At 38.3% G+C, this 24,750-nt stretch overlaps 1 protein-coding gene across 7 annotated transcripts in view; it reads right to left on the reverse strand.

Annotated features, from left to right (window-relative positions):
• Positions 1-24,750, reverse strand: part of CHD2 (chromodomain helicase DNA binding protein 2) — a 112,929-nt gene that overhangs the window by 37,305 nt on the left and 50,874 nt on the right. For all 7 annotated transcript variants that reach the window (XM_046652546.1, XM_046652545.1, XM_046652549.1 and 4 more), the window contains 10 exons: positions 17,553-17,741; positions 14,027-14,189; positions 13,535-13,687; positions 11,117-11,188; positions 7,667-7,816; positions 6,767-6,915; positions 5,639-5,735; positions 5,123-5,215; positions 1,599-1,769; positions 432-607 (listed from right to left, as the gene is read on the reverse strand). In XM_046652546.1, the coding sequence (XP_046508502.1) occupies positions 432-607; positions 1,599-1,769; positions 5,123-5,215; positions 5,639-5,735; positions 6,767-6,915; positions 7,667-7,816; positions 11,117-11,188; positions 13,535-13,687; positions 14,027-14,189; positions 17,553-17,741 (1,413 nt within the window). The remainder of the gene's footprint in view (positions 1-431; positions 608-1,598; positions 1,770-5,122; positions 5,216-5,638; positions 5,736-6,766; positions 6,916-7,666; positions 7,817-11,116; positions 11,189-13,534; positions 13,688-14,026; positions 14,190-17,552; positions 17,742-24,750) is intronic.

The raw sequence follows: 24,750 nt of genomic DNA on the forward strand, positions 1-24,750 counted from the left end.
GGGGGGTGGCGGCAGGTGGAGGGAGGCTTATCTGTATCATTTTAATTTTTGGTATTTATACTATTTCTTTTATTTATACAGACACACACACAAATACATATGCATGTATGTATTCATATTCTTGACTAAAAACAAAAAAGTAAGTTGCAGCCCAGGTTTACCTCCTATTGTCTCTTTTCTCCTGGCTGGACTTTCTTTGTGAAAATGTTCAGAATAAGCACAGAACAGTTGGAAACAAAAAGAGCTCAACTGAGGAAAATCTCGGAGGAAGCAGCGGCACCCCGGAGACGTGGGGCGGGACCCAGTCTCTCTTGCCGTTCTTCTAGGCATTAGCCTTCACCCACCCTGTCAGAAACGTCAGGGATCCAATCAGCCCAAGGCTGACATCACGCCCTCCCAAGAGCTCCAGCGAGAGCAGAGCCTCCACCAACCTTCGGATCTCCGCATCAGTAAATCCTTCTACGAGGTCCTTCCGCACACTTCGGGGACGCCCTCTGCGCTTTGGCTTCTTGTCATCATCAGAGTCATCCGTCTCACTCTCAGAGGCCGAGGATCTCTGGGCCTGTCTCTTAGACTCAGTGTCAGAGTCACTGTCATTCGTCTGAGCCTGAAAATGCAAAGTCAAATTATAACAAGTGCCAGGTGCAAGAGGCCTAAGTACCAAGATCAGCCCATCTTAATTCTTTGGTACTTAGAACTTCCCATCACATCAGCCAATTCCATTTTCCTTTAAGAAATAAGGAGGCAGATGTCATGTGATGAAGGAAGACCTGTTTGAGATATCCATACTTCCAGAGACATACTGAAATGTAATGATAAGTGAACTGGAATAAAAATATTTGGACTGTAGGCTCATGTTTACTTCCTTGGGCAAGTTACTTTACCTCTTTGTGCCTTTGTTTCCAATTTGTAAAATAGGGATAATAGTACCTATAATACAGGGTGTTTTCATGAGGATTAAACATGTCAATAAGCGTAAAAGCACTTAAAATGATGCCTGGCACACAGCTAGTGCTCAAAAAATGGTAGCTACTATTAGCCAATACTGATTTACCACCATTTGGACAAACCTGAGTCTATCATGTCCAACAAACTGGGTAAGAAAACTTGTCCTACCTACTTTGATGTTGTTGCAAAAATCAAATTAGAGAGTGCTTGTGACGGGGCTTTGTAAGCTGTAAAGTATGTGTATACTCTTTGTTTACAGCTATATAATCTCTTACTAAGTATTTATACCAAGTGCTATAAACAAACAAAGGTAAAAAGAGGTTTGACTCTGGAAGTTGAAGGCACTGTCAATTAGAACAAAATTGTTAGGATTACTGGTCCTAATTCCAACGGCAGAATGCAAACTTCTGTCAAACTCAGATCCTGTTCAGCCGACTCACAAAGAGCCAGTGTGCACAGATCACTGTCTCCCAGGTAAGCACATGAGCCCTGTGCATTTTTCCATTCTCCTCTGCGAGGTTCCCTTCAGCTCCGCCCTGGAACCCTACAAGTCAGGGCAACAGTGCAGGGCCTCTTGCTTGAATAATCAGCACTTCGGTAGCCTTTATAGCATAAAAAGTACTTTCATATCTTTCATCTCACTTGATCACCTTTTTAGTGGAACTCCGAATTCGAGGCAACATGTAAATTTCTTCCAGCTCCTTCTGCCGCTCCTCCTCCTCCACTTTTTTCCTTTGCTCCTCTGGAATGATCTCATCCCAGTCCTTGTGAGGACGTTCTTCCAGCTCTTCTTCATCTTCCATTGTTGCAAAGTTGGCAACCTTAAAACAAATGGAGAACCCACTGTCTGACATTTACCAACTTCTCAAACACCATCTGCTAAACCACCAACTCACCCAATATTTTAAGTGTAAGATGGTAAGAATAACAATAGAACTTTTACGATATTAGACAACCAAATAATCAATCTGCTACTAATCTCTCCCTTCTTCCCCCAAAATCAACTTGCCAAACCCTTAAGTTCATCAGAAATTTTACAGAAAAGTAGGGAAACAGACATAAAGATATAAATTGTCTTATAACTTTTAATTGTTGTCAAATTATATACATTTTCTAATAAATGATACTAATTAGAACATTTAGATTTATTTAGATTATAAAACGCTGAATACCTAATACTAATCCCTTATGAACTTAAAGTTCTACAAATTATAAATTGCTACTAAATAGAGCTCATTTGAAACGATGTATAATTCAAAGTACTAGCTGTCATGTAGCTAACTAGTTCCTTATCCATTTTGATCAAAATTATAGAAGCTAAAGGTATATCATGATTTCATCTGCTCAAAAGTGCTCTTTAGTCTTAAGAACGAAAATCAGAACATAAAATGCAAAACACTCAAACCTGGAAGAATATTCCATTTACTTTGTAAATATTTAATATCTATTTGTATTGAAACAGTATGTATCCCACAAAGAAAACCATCTAAGTGCATTCATTTCAAAACTCACACAATGGCCACACAGAAACATCCACACTCTGGCCAGCCTCTGAGCAGTGACGGGCAGGCCCCAGGCCCGGGCTCCACATTCTTTTTCTTTCTTTCCACCTAGCCTTTGTGACTAGAATGAAGTACAAAAGAGTTTTCGGAGATTCCATCCCTCAAAGTCACTTGGACCGTCAGTGAACACAGAAGTTCATGACTTCTGGCCAAAATTATCTCTAACTTCCAACAAAGATATCGTGATCTTTACAACCAGATTTTTTAAATTCCAAGAAAAAACAAGAGATATAATTTCTGAGATTGAAAATTTAACATTTTTCTGTTTCATAAAATGAATCATCTGGGGCTGACCCAGTGGCATAGTGGTTAAGTTTGCACACTCCATTTTGGTGGCCTGCTGTTTGCGGGTTTGGATCCTGGGCACAGACCTACACATCACTCGTCAAACCATGCTGTGGTAGTATCCCACATACAAAGTAGAGGAAGACTGGCAACAGATGTTAGCTCAGGGCCAATCTTCCTCATCAAAAAAAAAAATCATCATCTGACTAATCTCTTAAATTAAGCACCGTTTATAAATTCCTTTAGACCTGATTTTCAAAACAGCTAGATGAAAATGATATAAATACACATATATGTTGGTAGTTCATACAGTTGGGAATTTAACTTTTCCAAGGGTGGCACAGTGGTTAAGAGTCAGACTGTAGGCCAGACCACCTGCCTACGATGTAATCACAACTCCACATATGTGTGACCTTAGGAAACCTACTTAGCCTCTCTGTGCCTATTTCCTCATCTACAAAAGAGATAATACTAGTATCTACTTCATCATAGGATTGTTGTAAGGACTGAAGGAGTTAAAATAGTACTTAAAGTATAGTAAGGGTTATACATATGTTGGTCATTATTACGAAAGAAAATGGAAATCTTAAGTTGTCACAAGAAAATATTTGCTGCCCTTCAAACACGTTACACTAGGGTAAAAAAAAAAAAGAAAAGGATCATCAGGAAAAATTAAAGTCCACTCAGTTGCATCACTCCAGAAACAGAGAGCTCCTAGCGTTAGCCGACTCCTACTTTAATCAGATTACTTGCCCAGGTGCTGAAACATAATGGCCAAAAGGGCTTTAGTAAGGCAAGAGTCACTGCAATGTGCTGACTGCTTTTGATTAACCTGTAATATACAGAAATTTTTAGACCTAAATAATCATATGATACTCTGACCAAGACACCGTCAAGATTACGTCTGTTTAAGAAGGGAGCAGTAGTCATCGAAGTTGAATCCAGCTGAAACAGCAGTAATTCACCTCCGTCCTCTACATCCTCAGACACATAACTCTGGTCCTAGAGCTCTCTGACACGCTTAGCTCCTTCCTTGTTCTTCCACTGACATAACGTCTACCTGTGGCCAACCTTGGACCTCTTCACACAATACTGCTTCCTTCCGAACACTTCACTCACTTCTCCCTTAATCCTAATGGTTCCGCCACACTTAACCATCATTACAACCTCCACATCTCCCCTGCTTCACTAACCTGCAGGCAACCAGCCCATGGCCAATCCTTTCAATCACGTTCTCACTTGAACCTGGAAAGCCTTTGCCACTTTGACCTCCAACACCTCCCAAGCCAATCTCCCACCTTGGGATTGCCAACTGATCCAATTTCCCTGACCTCAAGTATTGCTGGAGAAAGTCTTATGACCCTGCTGAGTGGTTCCAAGGTGAAACTCTATCTTCGGAATTCAGTTCACTCCCTATGAAGCTCCTCCCAGCAACTCCTGGCCCCACCTATGGCCATCCCAAGTCTTTTCCACTTCCAGCAAATACTTGACTTACTTTATCACCAATTGGAATTCCCACATCTTCTCTCCCCTCCCATTCCCTACAGTGGACTTTCCTTTTTCTTTCAAAAGCCATCTCCTCCAGCTAGGCTTTTGATTATCCCTTCCAGTCTCCTCTGGGGCAATGTGTCATCAAATTTTCCTTCTTTGCTTAGAACCTTCGGTGTCTCCCTATTCTCAAGTTCTTTCCAAAAACCTAGAAACCTGGTAACATCTTTCAAAAACCTTACTTTGTTTGGCCCTTCTAGGCTCATAAATTACCTTCACTGTGCACTTTACTAAGGTTTTTAATGTCTATACTCAACGCTGCCACCTCCTATTCATCTGGTGCCTAGCTTCTGCATTTAGTCCTGATCTCACATAATTTTCTGTTACATCATATTACCACTGAGCACCCTGTAATTGCTCTTAAAAAAAACCCCACCAAGTTATCAAGAGCTTCCCAACTGTCACCTTCTGTTTTCACACCTTTGACCTTTGTCATCGGATTCCGTTAATGTCTCCCTTACCACCCTCCTCTTCTCCCAGAGCTCCACACTATCTAGTTCTCCACCCATCCACTGACAGCATATTCTCAGCCCTCTTCACCAACTTTTCTACTCACTGACTCTGAGCAGGATGGACCACTTCAGTGGTTACCTTCATGAGGAAGACCGAATCTACACTCACAGCATACTCGGAACTCAAGAGAATGATACTGAAGATATGAGTCAATTAAGATGAAGATAAAAGTACAGTGCCTCACACACAGGAAGTACTCACAGACTTTAGTTATTAATAGTTAATGAATCAACGCTGAGGACTCTCTCCCACAATGCTTTTCATACCTTAAATTGTGATAGAAGCTCATCTGTCGCACTTGTCGATACTTCATTCTCTCTCGTTTCAGCCAAACGCAAAATTTCATCTATATCCATTTCCTAAAGGAAAAAAGCAACCCAAATACGGTAAAATGGCAACAGTGATCAGCACTGACTGCAAGTGTTTGGCACAAATAAACTAAATCTCCTTTCTGATATTCCATTTACTTCTACAGTACTCAGGTTTACATCCTTTACACCTCAAAGTTCAAACTATTATTTATACAAATGACAAGGTGAAACTTCAGAAATTACAAGAAAATGGAATAAAAACAAAGACAGCATCCTCAAATGCTTTTCTCATTCTTTCCTACTCAATTTAGTAAGAGCTTTGAGCTCCAGAATTGAAAAAAGAAGCTATGTCCTTCAAGTAATTACTATTTCTTTATACAAGCCTCTAACACAGACTCAATCTGCTTCCAGAAAAATGTAGACTCTCACAGATAATACTTGTCAAAAAACATTTTCTACATTGTTAATTACCTGAGGCTCTGACTCTTCCCCTTCAAGTTCTTTGAAGAGATCCTCTGCTCCAAATTTCAAAATAGCTGTCAGCTCTTCTTTATTAAAAGGATTTGAGCTGTGGAAGTAAAATGTAGTTGTAATCTCTTAGGAATGTCAACCTCAATGGAGTTCTACAGAATATGTATCCTTCATAAAGGGTGAAAATATAAATTCTGCCCCAAGAAAAATGATCTCTGAAATATTTCTTCTTTTTTTTTCTTTTTTTATTCACAGGATGACTCTGTGGTGGTAAACCTAACTCAGCAGAAGACTAGGAAATTAATTATTTTCCTGCTTGCTCACCTACTACATGGTTAAGAAAGAAAGATAACGAACAACATAAAAGAAAACATTTCTTTGTCCTTCGACTCAGAAAGTTATCATTCACCAAGAATTTTCAACCTCCTCACTTCTGGTCCAAAAGAAAAGAACCAAGCTTTTTCCATTTGGCTCCTCTTGAATGGAAAATTATCTATAAAGAGTGTGTTTAGTAAGGGCTCACTTGATTTCAGCTTTAACAGAAGCTGCAGGACTGCCACGGAAGACCCTCAACAACTTGGTCAACATGTAACCTCTATAGGAGAAATATTGTGCTTCCAAATAAAGCCAATTCGAACTTGACTACTTCCCTTCTATACTGTTCTGTTTTTAATAGGAAAAATAACAATATCCACACAAACATTTTTACCAATAGTAAGAAATCAGCTGCCAATTCAATCTGGTGCACTCTCACTGCTAAAAAGTCCAAGGCAACATCGTGCTGCAATCAAAGCCTAATGGGGTGCACACGGCTGCCACTGCTGCTGCTGTGTCATATGTCACATGTACAGCCAAAAGCAAAAGGCAAGAGAGAGGGGCAGGAAAGAAAGAGAAAACACATAAGCAGAGGGCTGACAGGAGGAAAAAAAAAAGAGAGAGAAAAGAAAAAATAGGGAAAACAAAATAAAATGAAAATGCCGTCTTCTTGTGGTCTTGGCTTGGCCTTTTGCAGGTAACTAACAGACTAACGTCAGTTCTAGAGAATCCTATTAGAAGGATGAATTCTATCAAAGGTTGATGCAAAATCAGTCTGACTCTTCCCACTTCCCCCATCTTTCTGGCACTTACTTGGACCTTCCTGAGTTGTTTTCCAGGATTGTCCGACCAGTGGTATCCATGCGCTGAATCACCAGATGGTCCAATACCATCTTCTTTTTGGCCCGTTCTATGATCTCCTCCTCAACCGTCCCCTTTGTAACCAAGCGGTAAATATTTACCTGTAGGAAAAGGAAACGTTATGCTTATGACTGATGACTAAAAAAAAAAAAAAGGTACATCTGTCTAAAACCAAGAGGAGAAATAAAAAAAGATTTGCTATTACCATAAATGACTGTAAGCCATCCAGCCAAATAGGCAACTTAAGTACATGCAATATTTTTACTATCTGCAGGTTACATTCTTAAATAATACTGCCTCTAAAGAACTGTTATCACAGCCTTGTTCTAATGATAAAAATCTTGCTAAAGAATAATCAGTTTCATTGATGGAAAGTTCCACCAAAACTGAATCTCTGAGTGAGAAATTTATGAGTTACCCAATACTACTGCAGACTTTGAGATTCATATACGAAGGAAACAAGCATGTACTTTTCAAACTAGCTCAGAGCTAACATTATCACGTATAATAAAAACAGACCATCTTGAACAACGTTAGAATATTTAACAATTTCTCCATATTAAAACAGAGAAAAACTTCAGTTCTAAGTCTATTTATCGTATCTCTTTCTTGAGGTAAACCAGAAAGTCACTGGTGACGTACTTTTCAAACAGTGAAAGAGAATAGTTCCATAACAGGTTCATCTTAGCCCCAAAGACATTTTCTCTGGACTAATTAAGAAACAGACACCTACCCTTCAGGAAATGACAGCAAAACAGGAAAAAAAGGCATTTTACAAACACCCTGAAAGGGCTCAATAACTCCTTCTTTCCTCCTCCCCCAAGCCACATCCAGAAGTCGCTCACCACTGACCTGCTTCTTCTGACCAATTCTATGGGCTCGGGCTTGTGCCTGCAAGTCATTCTGGGGGTTCCAGTCAGAGTCAAAGATGACAACTGTGTCCGCTGAAGCCAAATTGATTCCCAGGCCACCAGCCCTTGTCGAGAGCAGGAAACAGAAGTCCTGTACACAATGCAATATACTACTTTATGCAGTGGCCTTCTCAGAAACAGTTTCACAGTCCAATAAGCCCTTAACCTGGAAACCCCTGCAGGTGTGAAGAAAAGTGAGATATGATGGACAAACTTTATGGAGGCTAAAAGAATGTCAGGGACTTGATGGCAGAGTGTATTTTCATTTGATTAAGAGGTAAGAGTCAGTGCAGTGAACCAAGGAGTAAAGTAGACTCTGGTAAGACAACAGGAGCGAAAGAATTAGTGTTCTCTCCTGGCTAAAACTAGTATACAAGCAGTTAACAAAAACCAGACAAACTTAATTATCAAGGGGATCATTGCAGCAAGTTGCCTAGATACTCGTTTTCTAGGTAAAGGTGGATTCTGCCATGTAAGGCAGTCAGCAGAAATAAGGAAACTTTATTATGCAAACATCCACCCATTTGTTAGGCTGGCGCGGATACAGAAACACTGCACTAAGGATCACATGATGGAACTGCTGAGAAACACAGGATCCTCAATCCCAGAGAACATGCACAAAGAAAACCAGAGCAGGTGTGGCTGAAGAGCCGTGTGTGGGAAAGACCCAGGCACTGACACAGTTCAGTTTCCACAGCAATGATAAGACACTGGGCAGGCACAGTCCACCCGCCTGCATCTGAGTGCTCAGAAAATATGGGCAGGAGGCAGAGAATAAACTATACGAGCCAGAGAAAAAGAAAGCCAGACTTCTATTTTCAGATAGTTTAATCATGTGCGTCAAAGGCTGACACCTTTCTGGCACAGAAGTGGCACTCAAAAACTGGTAGTTCTGAGTTACATTTTGATAAGTGGGTACTTCTAATATACGTACACAGATGCAATGAAAAGGTCTCCACATTCCAATAGTCACATTTGCCAACATTATGCCATAGAAATAAAAATGGAGATAGCTGTCCCACAAGAACTTTAAATAATTCCAATAAAGAACTGATCAACAGGTGTGTTGAGGCAGCACATACTCTGGGACTCTTGGTAGAAATACCAAGCAACACCACGCTCTAAAGTGAAGTCTGTAGGTGAACACTTATTAGAACGAGATACCTAAACCTCAAATAAAATCTGGGGTCTGAATGATCATATAAACCACTTTTGATGTCACTCTTTATCAAAGAGAATATGAATTATAATGAGATGTCATTTGTGTCTATTATCGAATTGACAAGGTTAAAAATTATGAAACAGTGCTGCTAAGGGGGAGGTAAAATGGAAATATTCATACATAAACAGTATGAATATAAACTGGGCAAAGTAATTTAGCAAAATGTATCACAAATCTTTTTAAAACGCTCATATCCTCTTAACTAAACATCCAACAATGATAAAGTGGTTAAATAAATAGTGGTACATGTATGAAAAAATAGTAGAAATTACAATTTTTGAAAATCTTTAATGACATGAGAAAAATGCTCAGAGTACAATTTTGAATGAAAGGTGACAACACAACTATACGTAGTATGATCCCAGTCAGATAAATATATAAAGAAATAAACGGTTCCATCCAGTATGAATGGAAATACACTCAAATGATGCGAATAGCAAGTTGTCTCTGGGATGGGAGTTTTGTACAATTTTTCTTCCCTGTACTTTTCACCAGCTTCCAATTTTCTAAATGTGCAAAACTATTTTCCCCCAATGATAAAGTATTTAATTTTTTCAATTAATTAAAAAAGATAGGTTTGCAGAAAACGGTAGAGAACCCGTATTTTATATATAGCCATAGGGTAGGGGAGATCAATTGAGAACCATAAAAAAAGCAACTCTAGCTTTTTTCTGAGAAAGAAAAACACAAAACATTCCACTCATTCTATTTTTTAAACTAAGAGTAGGGAACATAAAGCCAACTTCAATAAATACTAAATAATAAAAACAGTTAACATTTACTGAGTGCTTACTACAACCATGGGTCACTTAACGATGAGGATATGTTCTGAGAGATGCATCGTTAGGCAATTCTGTTGTTGTGAGAACATCAGAGAGTGTACTGACCCAAGCCTAGATGCTATAGCCTACTACATGTCTAGGCTATATTGTACTAATCTCATGGGACCACCGTGGTACACGCAGTCCACGTTGACCAAAACGTCGTCATGCGGCACATGACTGTATACGCCAGGCAACGTGCTTGGAACTGTACACTGATGAGCACATTTAATCCTCACAGCAGTATTAGGAAGTAACTTTTGGAATTATTGTGATTTTATAGTTGAGGAAACAGGAGACAAAGGAGGGTTAGGAATTAGACGATGATCAATGTTTTCAGTAATTCAATTCCTCTTCTTAACTATTCAGAGCCTTGGTTCTGAAGAGATTAGTGCCCAAGGCTCTGCAAGGCGAACTAAAATTTTAGGCTAAAGAAACAGAACACTATATTCTAAATAGGAGTATGTGCAATTCGAGAGGCAGAGGTCACATCATTCTGGAGTAGCAGACACAGACAGCAAGAGCACTTTTAAAGCTCTTCAGAAAGCAGAAAGTTAAGTCTGTTTATCTGTACAAAGTAGTGGCCCAGGCTTCAGAAGTTCTAACATTCTCTCCAAATTACTACTGGTTCTACTTCTGGCTCCCTCCTCTGCTTCCTTTATCTCTACACATCACTACAGTGTCACCAACACCAAAGTGCTCCCCACCCCACTTCTTTCAAATCCCCTGGTATTCAATAGTTTGATATGCACAAACTACAATGTTACCATGGTTTCTAATTTGTCCTAAATAGCTCTTCTATACGTGCCTTAAAAACAAAATACTTCATAATGCCAAATCTAAGCTGGACACTTACTGATTAACAAGTGTTGCTGTTAGTCAAAGCAAGAACATTAAGTCACATTGTACCAGGAGTCCAACAAATCTGAGACATGGCAAACATACTTTTCAAGCCTCACTCACCAAAATAGTACAGATCAAAACCTTCTGATGTAACATACATGTCAAAATGAATCCTACTGGCCAGCCCTCCCCAACCCTTGCCTTGTGGCTCTCTTAGGCCCAGAAATTTGGTATCTGGAAGTCACCAGAGCACACTCGTTTGACATCAGAACAACCCTGTCATTAATCCAGACCAGAGGAGATAAACAAGCATGCATATGCTTTTCTGGATTGACAAACAACAAAATTCAGAGGCATCTTTTATATTAGTGATTTCTCATTCCCTTCTCAAGGCAGGAGAATTGCATAGTGAAATGTCTCTCAAACAGAATACATTTAGCTAAAAAGGCTTTCCCCTTGATACAGAGCCCAAGCTGCCCAAATAACAAAGCCATGCCTGGTGTACCTCAGACCCATCTGCATTGAAGTGGTCCAGCGCCTGTTTTCGGATTTCTCCCTTGATGGAACCATCCAGACGCTGCAAAAATAAACAAGAAAATCATAAGGTAGGAAGATTAGCCACACTCAGAATAGAACACCAGACTTGCAACCTTTATCACTGCAACACGCAGAGTAAAAATAACCAGAATGCACTGGCTGTCAAGAGGCTGTGCTTAAGCAGCACACTCTACTTGCCCCAAGCTCTCCGGTTACAAACTCAAGGTCAGAAGCTTCTGATTCACAGGGCCATCTAGGTTTATCCAAGGATCACAACGGCTGCAAGGACCCGTAAGGAGAAAGATGGCAACCCACACTGTGCTCAGAGGTTTTGCTTGCTTCTACATCTGTGAGGACTGAAGAGATTAGGAAATACTACCACTGGTCACCTAATAATTAACTCCTGCCAAACAATGATGCTTCTCAGCTAATGTGGCCCAGTTATTAAGTGCTACACAAACCAAAAAGTTATTTAAACAATTTTGTTCAGAAAACGTATGCCATAAGACTGAAAATGTTAAAATTAAGTTGATCATATCCCAGCTTTTCCAAAATTTACACTCTAAAATCAGTGCCAAGTGTTCAAGCAGCAAAAATGCATTAGAATCCCTGGCATCTACTTAGTGTGCATAATTCCTTTTATTAGAGTATATGTCAGCTCCAGATCCAGAACAATGCCACCACAGAGAAACCATGTAAAATATAAAATAACTACTGAAGAATTATTACCTATATGCTGTACATACAAAGCATTTCTCACTCTCTAAATCACTTTCACATTGTTCCCCTCTGGCTGGGAGCAGAGTCTGTGGAAGGACCTACATCTCCCCCGCTCAGAGCTCTGCCCACCAGACCCAGAGCCAGCAGAATGCAAGCAAACTCAGACTTTGGAACCCCTTTCTGCTTTCTGACTCCCAACTCCACTCAGAGCCTTAACTCAAAGATAAGTTTAAATGGCAGGTTCATAGCTTATTATTTGAAATCAGAAAACCCAAATGCCCTCCTTTTAATATTCCCATTAACAGAAGACATTAGGCAGGATAAACCTGAGTGGACTGTAGTCTACTTATTCCCTAGAGAGGAAAGTAACGTATTATTTTTCTTGATACCAAATGATTAGCTAGACTTGAAAGCTCACAGGGATCAGATGCACTAAGAGATAACTGTCTTTAGGTAGACTACTTTTCTTGGATAATAAAGCACAGTATTAAACTATATTCTAACACAGCTGCTACTGAAAGACCTCAGAAGGTATTATGGATATAACAATGCCTTTCAGGGCATTTTGAAAGATAATTTGTTAGTAAGTTTTAAAGCTTAGCCTTCTTAGGGGCCGGCCCAGTGGCACAGTGGTTAAGTTCCCATGTTCCGTTTCTCGGCAGCACAGGGTTCACCAGTTCAGATCCCGGGTGCGGACATGGCACCACTTGGCACGCGATGCTGTGGCAGGAGTCCCACATATTAAAAAAAGTAGAGGAAGACGGGCACAGATGTTAGCTCAGGGCCAGGCTTCCTCAGCAAAAAGAGGAGGACTGGCAGTAGTTAGCTCAGGGCTAATCTTCCTCAAAAAAGAAAAAAGCTTAGCCTTCTTAGGAGGGAATCATTGACTCTAAGCTTCTTCAATACCAGCTAATTACATGAGGTGGTAGAACAGTCTACCCAGTCAAAGTTAAACAGAAAAAAATTTTAATATATCTTAAAAATCAAAGCGTCATAAAACTATTATGCCAAAAGTCAAGGTAAATTGTATGCATGTCTATAAATAGAGCAGAAAGTTTCCCATACTCTAACACCCAGAAAAATACTATTATACTGAAGAAACTCTTTTTTCCCCTTATTTTATTTTCTCATCTCAAGTAGATAAACTGAATGAAGATGAAATCTGCAGTGACAGTTCCAAAGAGGGGCACCATCGCCACTTGCTTCAGGGACCAGCAAGGTTTCAAGAGCACTGTTCTGCTCAGTTCCCAGCCCCACAGCCAGTCAACTTCCTTTGGGGGGAATGTACAACACTGTCACCTCTCTTCTCCTTTCTTTCTAGGATTTGGGCCTCTGTAATCAGGTTCACACTTCCTTCTTCTCTACTTTTACTACAACTCAGAGATGGAAAACACCATCTAACATGCTTTTCTCTTGCCCAATTTTCCTTTCTCTAATCCCCACCCTCCAGGCCCCTAAAAAAGAAGGATGATCTTCACATAACCAGCATCGTTACATGGTAGCCTAAAGGCAGGAAGCAAAAATTAAGACCCTCCTGGAATCTTAATTTCAATTTGTTTCAGGCAAGAAAACTCTTGTTTTCTACTTTAGGATAATTCAGCAAGCAAAGCATACAACCCAGACAGAGAGGGGGGGAAGGGAGAGACCCCAGTAACAGCATCCTTACCTGGAAAGGATAGTGTTTAATAGTCAGGTACTCAGCCAGGATATCCAACATTCTCACCATTTGGGAGAAGATAAGCACTCTGTTCCCCCTTTCTCGAAGTCTTGTCAGCAGTTTATCTAATAGAATCAGCTTCCCACTGCTCCTGATCAGGGACTGAAGATTGAAAAAACATTCCAATCATCATGTTCAAAATAATATTTCAATCTGCCCTTAATCTCTAAGAGTTCATATGTTTTAAATCATCCTTGTCATTTTGAAGCCATCTGCAATCTGGCTGAGAAGCAATTCCTGAAACGCTCTTTACCTGGTATCTGTGACACTATACTTTCCAGATTTTTCCTAGCTATTCAACTTTTCTCATCTGCTCTTTAAAAGCTTCTTTTACTGCTCCTTGAAGAGTCATCAAGGAGGAAAAAGAGCATTTTGATAAAAAGCATCTATAGAAATTAAATTGTCTTCGAGAAAGTAACTATGAACAAGGTCCCCACGCACCAGCAGAATCTCCTGTCCATTCTCCCTTTCGTTTTCTTCAGGGGGTTTAATCAGGTAACAGTGGTTGCAGCATTTTTTCAGTTCCATCACAATATTAAGGAACCCAGATGTGCTGCCTCTTGTTCCTTTGGCAAGAGCCTTGTAATTCCTGGTCAGAATCCATCTGCAAATTAAGACGATAATGATATTATTAGATTCCAAGAAATAGAGAGTTGGGGGTACCAGAAGATTATAAGAGCAGGTAGTATTACTGGGGGGGGGGGGGGGGGGAAGGTTGAAAAGGCAGGGAGAAACACTTAATTTTGCATCTCTTGCCACCTAACCAGGACCCCTCACAACTCCAGGCATATTGAGAATATTAATCATTCTACTGGGTATTTCAATCTGACTGAACACAGAAATATTAAAAGGAAATTTTATATATATATACACACACACACACACACATACACACATACATGTAAAACAATGACTGTCACTGAAGCACTCTTTATTGCAGTATAAAAGTGGAAATAAGTTGTCTAAAAATAGAAGATCAGTTAAATAAATTAGATATATCATAAGACAGAAACTATGTACCCATTTAAAATGTTGTAAAGGGTATTTTACATGATACAATGTTCATAATAAGTATGTTTTATATCCCAATTTGGTAAGAGGGGAGGAGAAATACACATATACTCATGTATATCCATGTACAGTAGTCATGTATCGCTTCATGACAGGGCTATGTTCTGAGAAAGACTTTAGGCAATTTCATCGTTGTGTGAACATCAGATGTACTGACACAAGCCTAAGTGGTATAGCGCACTACTACACACCTGAGCCATATGGCACTCATCTCATGGGACCACATCATACACGCGGTCTGTTGTTGACCAAAATGTCATTATGTAGCACATGACTCTAAAAGCTTTACCCATAAACCCTAAAATATTATAAGTGCTTTTTTCTGAGTAGTGAAATTTCTTTACACTTTTAGCAATCACACTTTTAGGAATCTACCTCAAAGAAGAATGCACAAGGATTTTCACTGCAGCACTACTTAGAAAAGGAAAAGTATTTGAAACAATCCCAATGTCCACCACTAGGGGGCTGGTTGAATAAACTATACTACAGATCCACAATGGAGCACCATGCAGCTGTAAAAGGAAAGGAGTATCTCTTTAAACTAGTATGGAGTATTCCTTCAGCACATATCATTTAGTGGAAAAAAGTAAGGCACAGAAAAACGTATACAGTATGCTATCATTTATATAAGACGAGGGAGGTAACAAAAAAGTTCTTTGTATTTACCTATATTTTAAAAATTAAAAAATAAAGGAAAGATAAAGATTAAAAAGAATAACAACAATTAATACCTAAAGGAAAGAGAGATGAGAATGGGAGAGCAAGTATAAGAAGTTAGATACCTTTGAACAAACTAGGCTTTGTAGCTTTGCCTTTGGAATTCTATAAATATTATAAATAATTATGAAAGAAAGTTAAACAAAGCAGTCTCTTAAAAGAGAACTACAATGAAATAAACAAACCATTGTATCTAGCTGGTAGCCTAACCACGGAGAAGAAAAACTCTCTCAAGTGCTTTAAGACTCTTATCCTTCTAGTAGGATATACCTTTAAAAAGAAAAACAACTATTACACAATCTTAACCTGTTTTTGTTATTCATATTGCTGGCACTATTATTCTAAGACTGTGTGTGTGGTGTGAATTAGGTAGGTGCAGTTGAGAAGGGGAATTTTTTGGTATGGGTTTAAGATATAAGGTCAAATAAAATCTCTGTACTGTTTAATTGGGAAAAGTTTATGATGTATTTTTTACCTTTAAAAACAAAACAAATTTCCTAATTATGTCCACTGAAAAGAGCTGTCAATAATGTCCAATGCAGTTGCAAAAAGCACCCCTAGTGTCCAATTTGCAGTCTCCAAATACCATTTTCCAATAAACAGTATAGAGAGCTTGCTGGATATGTGGCTGACTCCAGTTCTGGGGCAGGAACTATACAAGGCGAATCTAAACATTTTACCACTCCAAAAAGCAAAGAAGCTATCAACTACTACTAGGATTATGCCAAAAAGACTCAGAATCAACTTGAATAAGCTCACACAGGTACAAATCGGGCTATCAGACCATGAGTACAGATAATCACCACAACAGGATGAAACACAAATATGTTCATCAATGAATTCATAACCATACCAAAATAAATCTCACTGGTCAAAACTTTTGAAAAAGTCAAAAATCCAACATGAATGGACCTTGAGCATATTGTGCTAAGTGAGATAAGTCAGAAAAAGACATTTTCAAAAGAAAAAATATCTTTCAAACGATCTGGAGGTGGGAATGGGGATGCAGAAGAAGATACAGATGAACTAAGATCGACCATGAGGCGAGAACTGTTGAAACTGGATTATGGGTACACGACTACATGCTACTCTGTGCACATTTTGAGATTTCCTATAATAAAAAGATTTTTAAAAAATCAAGATAGTGTTAGGTAAAAGCGTCAGATAGTAATTTTTGAAAATTAAAATCTTGCTTTTACTCAGTTGTATTAAGAACAAAGGGGGAATATTATTAGAAAGATTACCAAACCTCTAACTTTAAAAGACTATAATTTTCATGGCAATACAGTTAGTTCCAACTATTCCAGATCCAACTTTATACATCAGCAAAACTAAACTGACAAGCATGCTATATTCCACCCTCTGTCCCAAGCCCACCATTTTGCCTGTAACATAATCTAAACCAAGTCCATAACCTGCCTGTGCCACTTGAAATGCTGGAAAGCAAAGCATCTTCATCCTCCAATACAGAAGTGAGCACTTTCCCTACTCAACTTCCACAGCCTCCTGCTTATGAATCAGCTATTAAACAACAGCCTGCTTTAATTATCTGCGTCTAGTCTGTCTTCCCTACTAAACAACAAGGCTTCTGGCAAGAACACATTCCATTCATCTTCATAGTCCCAGTATCTAGCAGAATGTCTAGCACGTTGCAGCATTCTAATAAATGAGTGAATAAGGGAAGAAATATATGAATGAGTAAAATACGCCTGTTTATTGGTAATGGGATCAGCATTAAGAATTAACATAAAGTTCAGACCACTTAGATAATGAAAAGTATTGTGCAGATTCTCACTCAAATAAAAAAGCAAGAATAATATAGGTCCCTGTTTCTAAACATAAATGAATTGCTACTTAAATCTGCATTGAGGCTTCACTGAAAAAAGCAGTTTTGAGGGGCCAGTCTGGCAGCATAGTGCTTAAGTTTGTGCGCTCTGCTTTGGCAGCTCCAGGTTCGCGGGTTCAGATCCCAGCTGCAGACCTACACACTGCTCATGAAGCCATGCTGTGGTGGTGTCCCACATACAAAACAGAGGAAGACTGCCAACAGATGTTAGCTCAGGACCATTCGTCCTCAGCAAAAAAAAAAAAAAAAAGATTTTTTGGTAAATCATCCATCTCATGGCTTCATGGCACTAATCTTAATTCCAACTCAGGCCTAACCTAGCCAATAACTTACTTGTAATACTGTTTCTGAAGGGCCGACATCTCCACCCTGAGAATCTGTTCCACTTTGGCAGGAAGGGATTTCTCCACATCTTTTTTAACTCTCCGGAGAAGGAAAGGCTCTAGCACCTTATGAAGACTCTGGTAGCCATTCTCTCTCCCTTTCCCATGGTCTTCTTCAAAATCTTCCCAGAACTCAAACCTAGAGATGAAACAATACAGTGTTACTTAGTTACCAGAAGAAAAAAGCACTTTTCCAACTAAATTTTCTTTTAAAAGGAACTAAAATGGAAAAAAAAAAAATCTGTAAATAAGTGAATATCCCCCATATGGAAAGATAAACTTATCAGTCATTAGCTCTTGACTACAAGAGAGGAGAAAACAAAAAGGAAAGGAAAAACCAATTAAATCAATTCCATCAGTCTACACAGGATAACAGCAGGTTTCCAATTCTGAGACTGGATCCAGAGTTCACAAAACATTTCAGTATATCATGTAATTAGTATATAAGTAAACATAATAAGTTACTGTGATGAAACATTATGCAGAAAAATTAATCATAAGCTATCTTTTAATAAGCTGTAATTTCTTGGGAAAATAAAATTCAGAGGTAAAAGAATACTTAGTGGCAATATTATAGCTGTCACTGTTCAAAGGTAAAAGTTAGTTATGCAATTTCCGCCAATAATATTCACTGTTCATAGATTTAGAAGTTAACGGCTTCTAAGGATAGTAAAAAAAAGACTATAGCCCCAGACAAGAAGAGCAACACAAGTGATACAAATACTAACAGGACTTGGCGGCACAAATTTCATTAATTTAAAAGCTTGTCACCCATAATAATTCTGCCTGAACTCTATAGATAAAAATTTCTTATATTTAAATCTTACTTCAACCATCTTTGGTTCACTAAAGGATCTGTGGCAGAAATCCAGAATGGGACATTATGATCAAATTTCTTTCAAAAATAAAAAAGTGAAGGAAATTTATTTCATGAGGATTAGAAAAATGTGCTTTGTCTTGCCACAAGAAAGCCAACGAGCAGCTGGAAGAACTAGCTTAGTTTTGTGGGCAGACTGAAACTCAGTAGGTGAGAGCATGCCATTGACTGAGGCTAGAACTGGAAGCTTCATGGCCCCATGGTCTGCTGCCTGTTGCCAAGTGGCCCTGTTCTCCTGAGGCCAGTCAAGTCCCAGAATAACTAACAAGTGACTTGGTATTACCTCGAGCTATTTAAGACTCAAAGCATATGCTCTCTCATAAGATGAAAAGTCAGAGACAGCAAATGCCAGCACTGCCACCAAGTACAACGGTGTCAACAGTCTGCTGCCACTTCTGACCTCCTAAATGGCCAAGCATTTCATCAGACACAGCCGGATGGATCAACATCAGCCTTACTAACACCTGCTAATGCCTGAAATAATGATCTTCAATTCAAGCAAACAGACAAAATGATCTGTTGGGGTAGAGATCTAAAACATCATTAAAGCTTAAAGCCTGATAAACCTAAGGTAAACTGTATTTTGTCACACTGCTATGCTAATACTCCAAGAACATAAAATAAAATAAATGAGGAATTAAAACTAATAAGAGGATTAAAAGGAACAATGTAAACCGAGCTATCTCAATGCTCGGGATGGCACCTCACACACATAACGTACGTAGCACTACTGGAAATCAGGGACTACCACAATATCAGCCTATTTCTGAAGAGCTGAGAGACAATTTCAAGAAAATATTTTAATTTACTTAACACATATTATAATTAATTAAAACTGTACTAGTCCAAAATCTTAAATGTAAACTTTATTTACAAGACTTACTTCCCCTACCGTTTTAGGTAACAAATCTTCTCACCCACCTCGTGTATTCTTACTACTCTAGAGGAGTTAACATGAGATACTTTTCTTTATGTACACACCGAAGCCTTCATCAAGTGTCTATGACTGCTTTCCCTCTAAACAGCAGAGATGAGTAGCTGCAACAGAGACCATAATGCCTAAACAGCTGAAAATGTTCACTATCAAGCAAAAGGTTGCTATTCCCTGCAAGAGACAGCTGGCAATTTATAATGCCACATACATAAAAGGTATACAGTCATAGTGGTGAACTTATAACGACACCACACCACAGCCTAGAGATTATTTTAGATATATCCCTGTTATAAACTTCTGTCCTTAACATACATCTCTCACGAAGGCAGAAAAAATTTTGATTATTTTCCAGTCCCTGGGATTTTAGAGAAACAGAAGTTCACTCTACTGAGGAATAACAGAAAAGAAAATTAAATCAAAGCAGTGAAAATGATATGCTAGACATCACATGATAAATAGGTGAAAGGAAAGGTACAAAAAAAGTCAGAGATTGGCCTATACAACAGAAGCAAAAGTAAAAAAGAAATCCTAATACTATGAGGTAAGATCTCTGAAATATGCTCTATCAAACTGAGTTATTTCGTGAGGTGGGAATGAAGTACACATTTGCATGTTGCATGTGATTTCTTAATAAGCTGAATTCTTCGATCTCACCATATCTTTTTCTATCTTTAACACCAAGCCCTATGCTTTACAAAATAGTATGTACAAAACAAAGTGGGTGACTGACATATTTAGAACAAGGGTAGCGATGAGATTTATAAGGACAGGGCCCTGGTCAGAGCCACTGTGGGGGAAAGGGGCTCGGACAGAGTCTGCACTAAGGAAACCACATTTCGGTCGGTTAAAAAGACGACTAACTTTTGGATTTTGAAAACAATGGTCTGTCACAGTTGAGAAGGAGAAAGTTCAAAGGTTACTTGACCAAACCTAATTCCCTTCTGTACAATAACATTTCTTTAGTGGATCATTTCTTTGAAAAGACCAAACGGTTCCGTTGATCCACAAGGAATCTAAAGAACTACCGCTAAGCATGGGGAATACTCACAGGATTTCACTCATCCACACGGATAGCTCAAGCAGAAATAAGGGTAAATCTCAACTCCCTAACTAATGGATTTCCTTTTTATATATGTATCTTAGTGAAAACCAATGTTTTTTTAAAAATGTTTGAAAATGGTAACGTTTTAAAAATGTTTTCAAAGGGAAAACCTCTCTTCCACAAATACACAAAAAAATTGTGTCTCTAACTCCAATCCATCCATCATTCCATAAGTAACCCAAGTGGCCATAAGAAAACCTTTGGAAGACACTATCTGAATGATCATCTCTACTGGAAAAAGTAATTCAAAGTTCCCCTCTCCAACTATCAAAGGATATAAAAGACGTTATTCCAAAATATAGCTCATGCTGGATGGACTTAATAGAAACACAAAAATTAATCATGACCATTTAGGAGCCAAAATCCCTACCATCCACTTCAGTAGCCAAGAAGAGAAGGACAAATCCTAGCTAACCATTCAGTGGTGAAACTACACACCACATTCTTGTTCTAGATGATAAGCACAGATGTTCCCCCAGTGCTTCAAGACTCCTACCATGTAGAATGCTTTCGCCTTGCCTCAATGGTGCTATGAAGGATGTATTTTTCCTCTCAGAATCTGAAGTTCAAAGGACAGTGGCCTTGGTCATGGAAGATCTGAAATTGATCTCAGTCCCTCTATTTATTAACCGTGTAATATGGGACACATTTTCATCATCTAAGTCGGCATATTCTTACTCGCTATCTGAGGCTAAACACTTCTAGTCTATCAAAAAAGATCAAATATGAAGAAAACATATGAAAAATAAAAAGTAATGTACATGAAAGTTCTCTTATTTCAGAAAACAAAGATTAATAACTAATAATTGATAACCTCCACTGTTTCTAAACTTGTATACATTATCTGTTTTACAGGACTTACATCTTTGAAAAGCATACTTTATAAAACACAGGCTTCTGCTAATACATGATGAACAGCATATTCACTACAGAACGTACAGCAGAATGTTTAAAAAGAGAAGGGGGCAACTGGCTCCATCCTCAGGAATGACCACTACTGACTCAAAGAGCTCCAGGGAAGGAACAGAGAATCCAGGCGAGCAGCAAACAGGACAGGCAAGAGAGTAGCAGTGAGACCGGCTGGGTAGGGAGGAGGATGACAGGAGAATGAGCAACGTGGGGAGACATCAGGAACCCTCTAACATAGTGCTTTATAACTGGTGGTGATTTTGCCCGCCCCCCACCCCAACCCTGCCCAGGAGACATGTGGCAATGTCTGGAGACATTGTTGGTTGTCACAACTGAGGAAGAGGGCTGCTACTGGCAAGTAGTGAATAGTGGCCAAGGATGCTGCTAAACATTCTATAACGCAAAGGACAGCCCCCTACAAAAAAAATTACCCAGCCCCAAATGTCCATAGTGCTGAGATGAGAAACACTGCCCTGAGAGAAGGCAGAGGAAGGAGGGTGCAGAGGAGGCCCCTCTCCAGAAGCACACTGTAGGGAGGATGCCTGCAAAAAAGGGAATAGTTTAAGCCTGTGCTACAAACAGCTGTAGTGAGGGCAGCTCAGTCAGAGTAGTCAAGTTTCTCTAACCATCTTCCGAAGAGTCTTAAAATATCCTTCAAAAATAAAGGTGAAAAAAGGACAGTCACAGACAAATGAAGGTAGAGATTTGCTGCTAGTAGGCTTCCCTTAGAAAAAAACACAAAAGGAAGGCCTTCAGGCTAAAAGTGACGCTTGATGGCAACTTGAATCCACAGGACGAAGTAAAGATCACTGGAAATGATAAAATAAATGGGTAAATATAAAAAACCGTATAAGTGTATTTTTCTCTTTGCTTAATTTCCTTAAAAGACAAGCCTGAATAAAACAATAATTATATCACTGTATTCTTAGGTTTACAACCTGAAGAGGGAGGTGAAAATGGAGCTATACTACAGACAAGTTGCTATACTTTACCAGAATTAAGTCAGTATTAATCTGAAGAAGACTGTGATGAGTTAAGATGCATACTAAAAACCCTAGAGCAACCACTGAGAAAATAACTCTAAAAAATCAACTAACCGAAGAATTAAAATGCCACACTGAAAAATATTTGTTGAAACAAAAGAAAGCAGTAAAGGGGAAAAAGAGAGGAAATAAAACATGGGGGGAGGGGGAGCAAAATAACAGACATAAATCCAATCATATCAATAACTATTTTAAATGTGAATGAACTAAATACTGCAATCAAAAGCAGAGATTGTGAGACCAAATAAAAAAGGAAGATCCAAGTATATATTGTCTACAACAGACACAGTTTAGACTCAAAGAAAGAAGTAGGTTGAAAGTAAAATGATGGAAAACAGTATACCATGCAAACAGGCAACAGAAGAGAGCTGAGGAGCTACATTAATATCACACAAAATAGACCTAAGGAGTAAGAAATGTTACTAGAGATAAAGAAGGAAATAGCCTTCTTTGGATAATCCTTTTTTGGATAAAAAAGAAGGAAAATCCTTCATTTATTATAATAATAAAAAAGTCAATATACCAGGAACATAAAACAATTACAAATGTGAACATACCTAAGAACAGAACTCCAAAATACATGAAGGAAAAACTGACAGAACTAAAAGGAAGAGTAGATCATTCAACAACTATAGTTAAATATTAAAATACTTCACCCTCAAGAACCGATAGAACAACTAAACATGAAGTCAGCAAAAATACAGAAGACTTGAGCAAAACTATTAACCAAGTTGACTTAATGGACATTTACAGAACTCTACCTAACAAAAGTAGAAAAAATATTATTCTTTTCAAGTGCACATGGAACATTTTCCAGGATAGAAAACATACTAGACTATATAACAAGTAACAATGAATTTAAAGTGTGTTCTCTAAGACAAAATTAAATTACAAATCACTTGGGAAATACCTAAATACTTGGAAATTAAACAACACACATCTAAAAAACATCCGTGTATCAAAGAAGAAATCACAAGAGAAATTGGAAAATAAGTGAAAATGAATGAAAACAAAAACACAGGACATCAAGATGCAATTGAAGCAGTGGATAGAGGGAGATCTATACCTTTAAACACCTATATTAGGAAAAGTAAAAAAGGTCTTAATAATCTAAGCTTCTACCTTAAAACAGAAAATGCGAAAATTAAGTGAAAGCAAAAGAAGGCAAGAGTAAAGATGAGAACAGAAATAAATGAAATAGAAAAGAAAATAGAGAAAAAAAACCAATGAAGTTAGAAGTTGGTTTGTTTGAAAACATCCCCCAAATTGTTAAACCTTTACCTAAAATGCCCAAGAAAAAGAGACGAGATACAAATTACCATAATCAAAAAATTATTTGGATCCTCATTGACTCTTCAAAAATTAAAAGGATCATGAGCAAATACTATAACTTTATGCCAACAAGTTAGACAACTTAGATGAAATGGACAAATTCTTATAAGTACACGAATTAACAAAACTAAATAAAAAAGAAACAGAAAACCTAAATAGAACTCTAACTAGAAACTGAATTAGTCATTAAAAGTTTTCTCACAAAGCAAAGCTAAGGCCCACATGGCTACACTGGCGAACGCTATCAGATATTTAAGGAAGAAATAATACCAATCTCAGCAAATTTTTTCGGAAAATAGAGAAAGAGGGAACACTTTCCAATTCACTCCATGGTCCTGATACAAAAGACAGGCAGATATTTACCCCCAAAAAAGAAAAAAGATCTAGAGACTGATATCCCTGAAAAACACAGATGCAAAAATCTTTACTAAAATATTACCAAGCTGAATCCAGCAACACATAAAAAGGACTAAATGTCATGACCAAGTCAGGTTTATCCCAGCAATGAAGGGTTGGCTTAATGTCTAAAGCATAACTAACATGATATATTATATTGGTAGAATAAAGAACAAAAACCACATGGTCATCTCAACAGACATAGAAAAAAATGTGATAAAATCCAATACTCAATTCATTATAAAAACTCTCAAAAACTAGGAATAGAAGAAAATTTCCTCAGCCTGATAAAGGATTATCTACAAAAATTCTATAGCTAACATCCTATACTCCCACCAATTCTATTCAACATAGAGGTTCTACTCAGTACAAGAAATAAAAGGCATCCATCCACTTTGGAGAAAAGAAGTACAACGTGGTGAAAATGTGATTCTGTATCTAAAAAATATCAAGAAATATACAACCAAAAATAGTGGAAAAAGTAATTTTTGCAAGTTCACAGGACACAAGATAAATATATAAAACTCAACTACTCTAATACAATCTAAAAATTAG

This window comes from Equus quagga, chromosome 2, assembly GCF_021613505.1.
Source record: "Equus quagga isolate Etosha38 chromosome 2, UCLA_HA_Equagga_1.0, whole genome shotgun sequence".
NCBI lineage: Eukaryota > Metazoa > Chordata > Mammalia > Perissodactyla > Equidae > Equus > Equus quagga.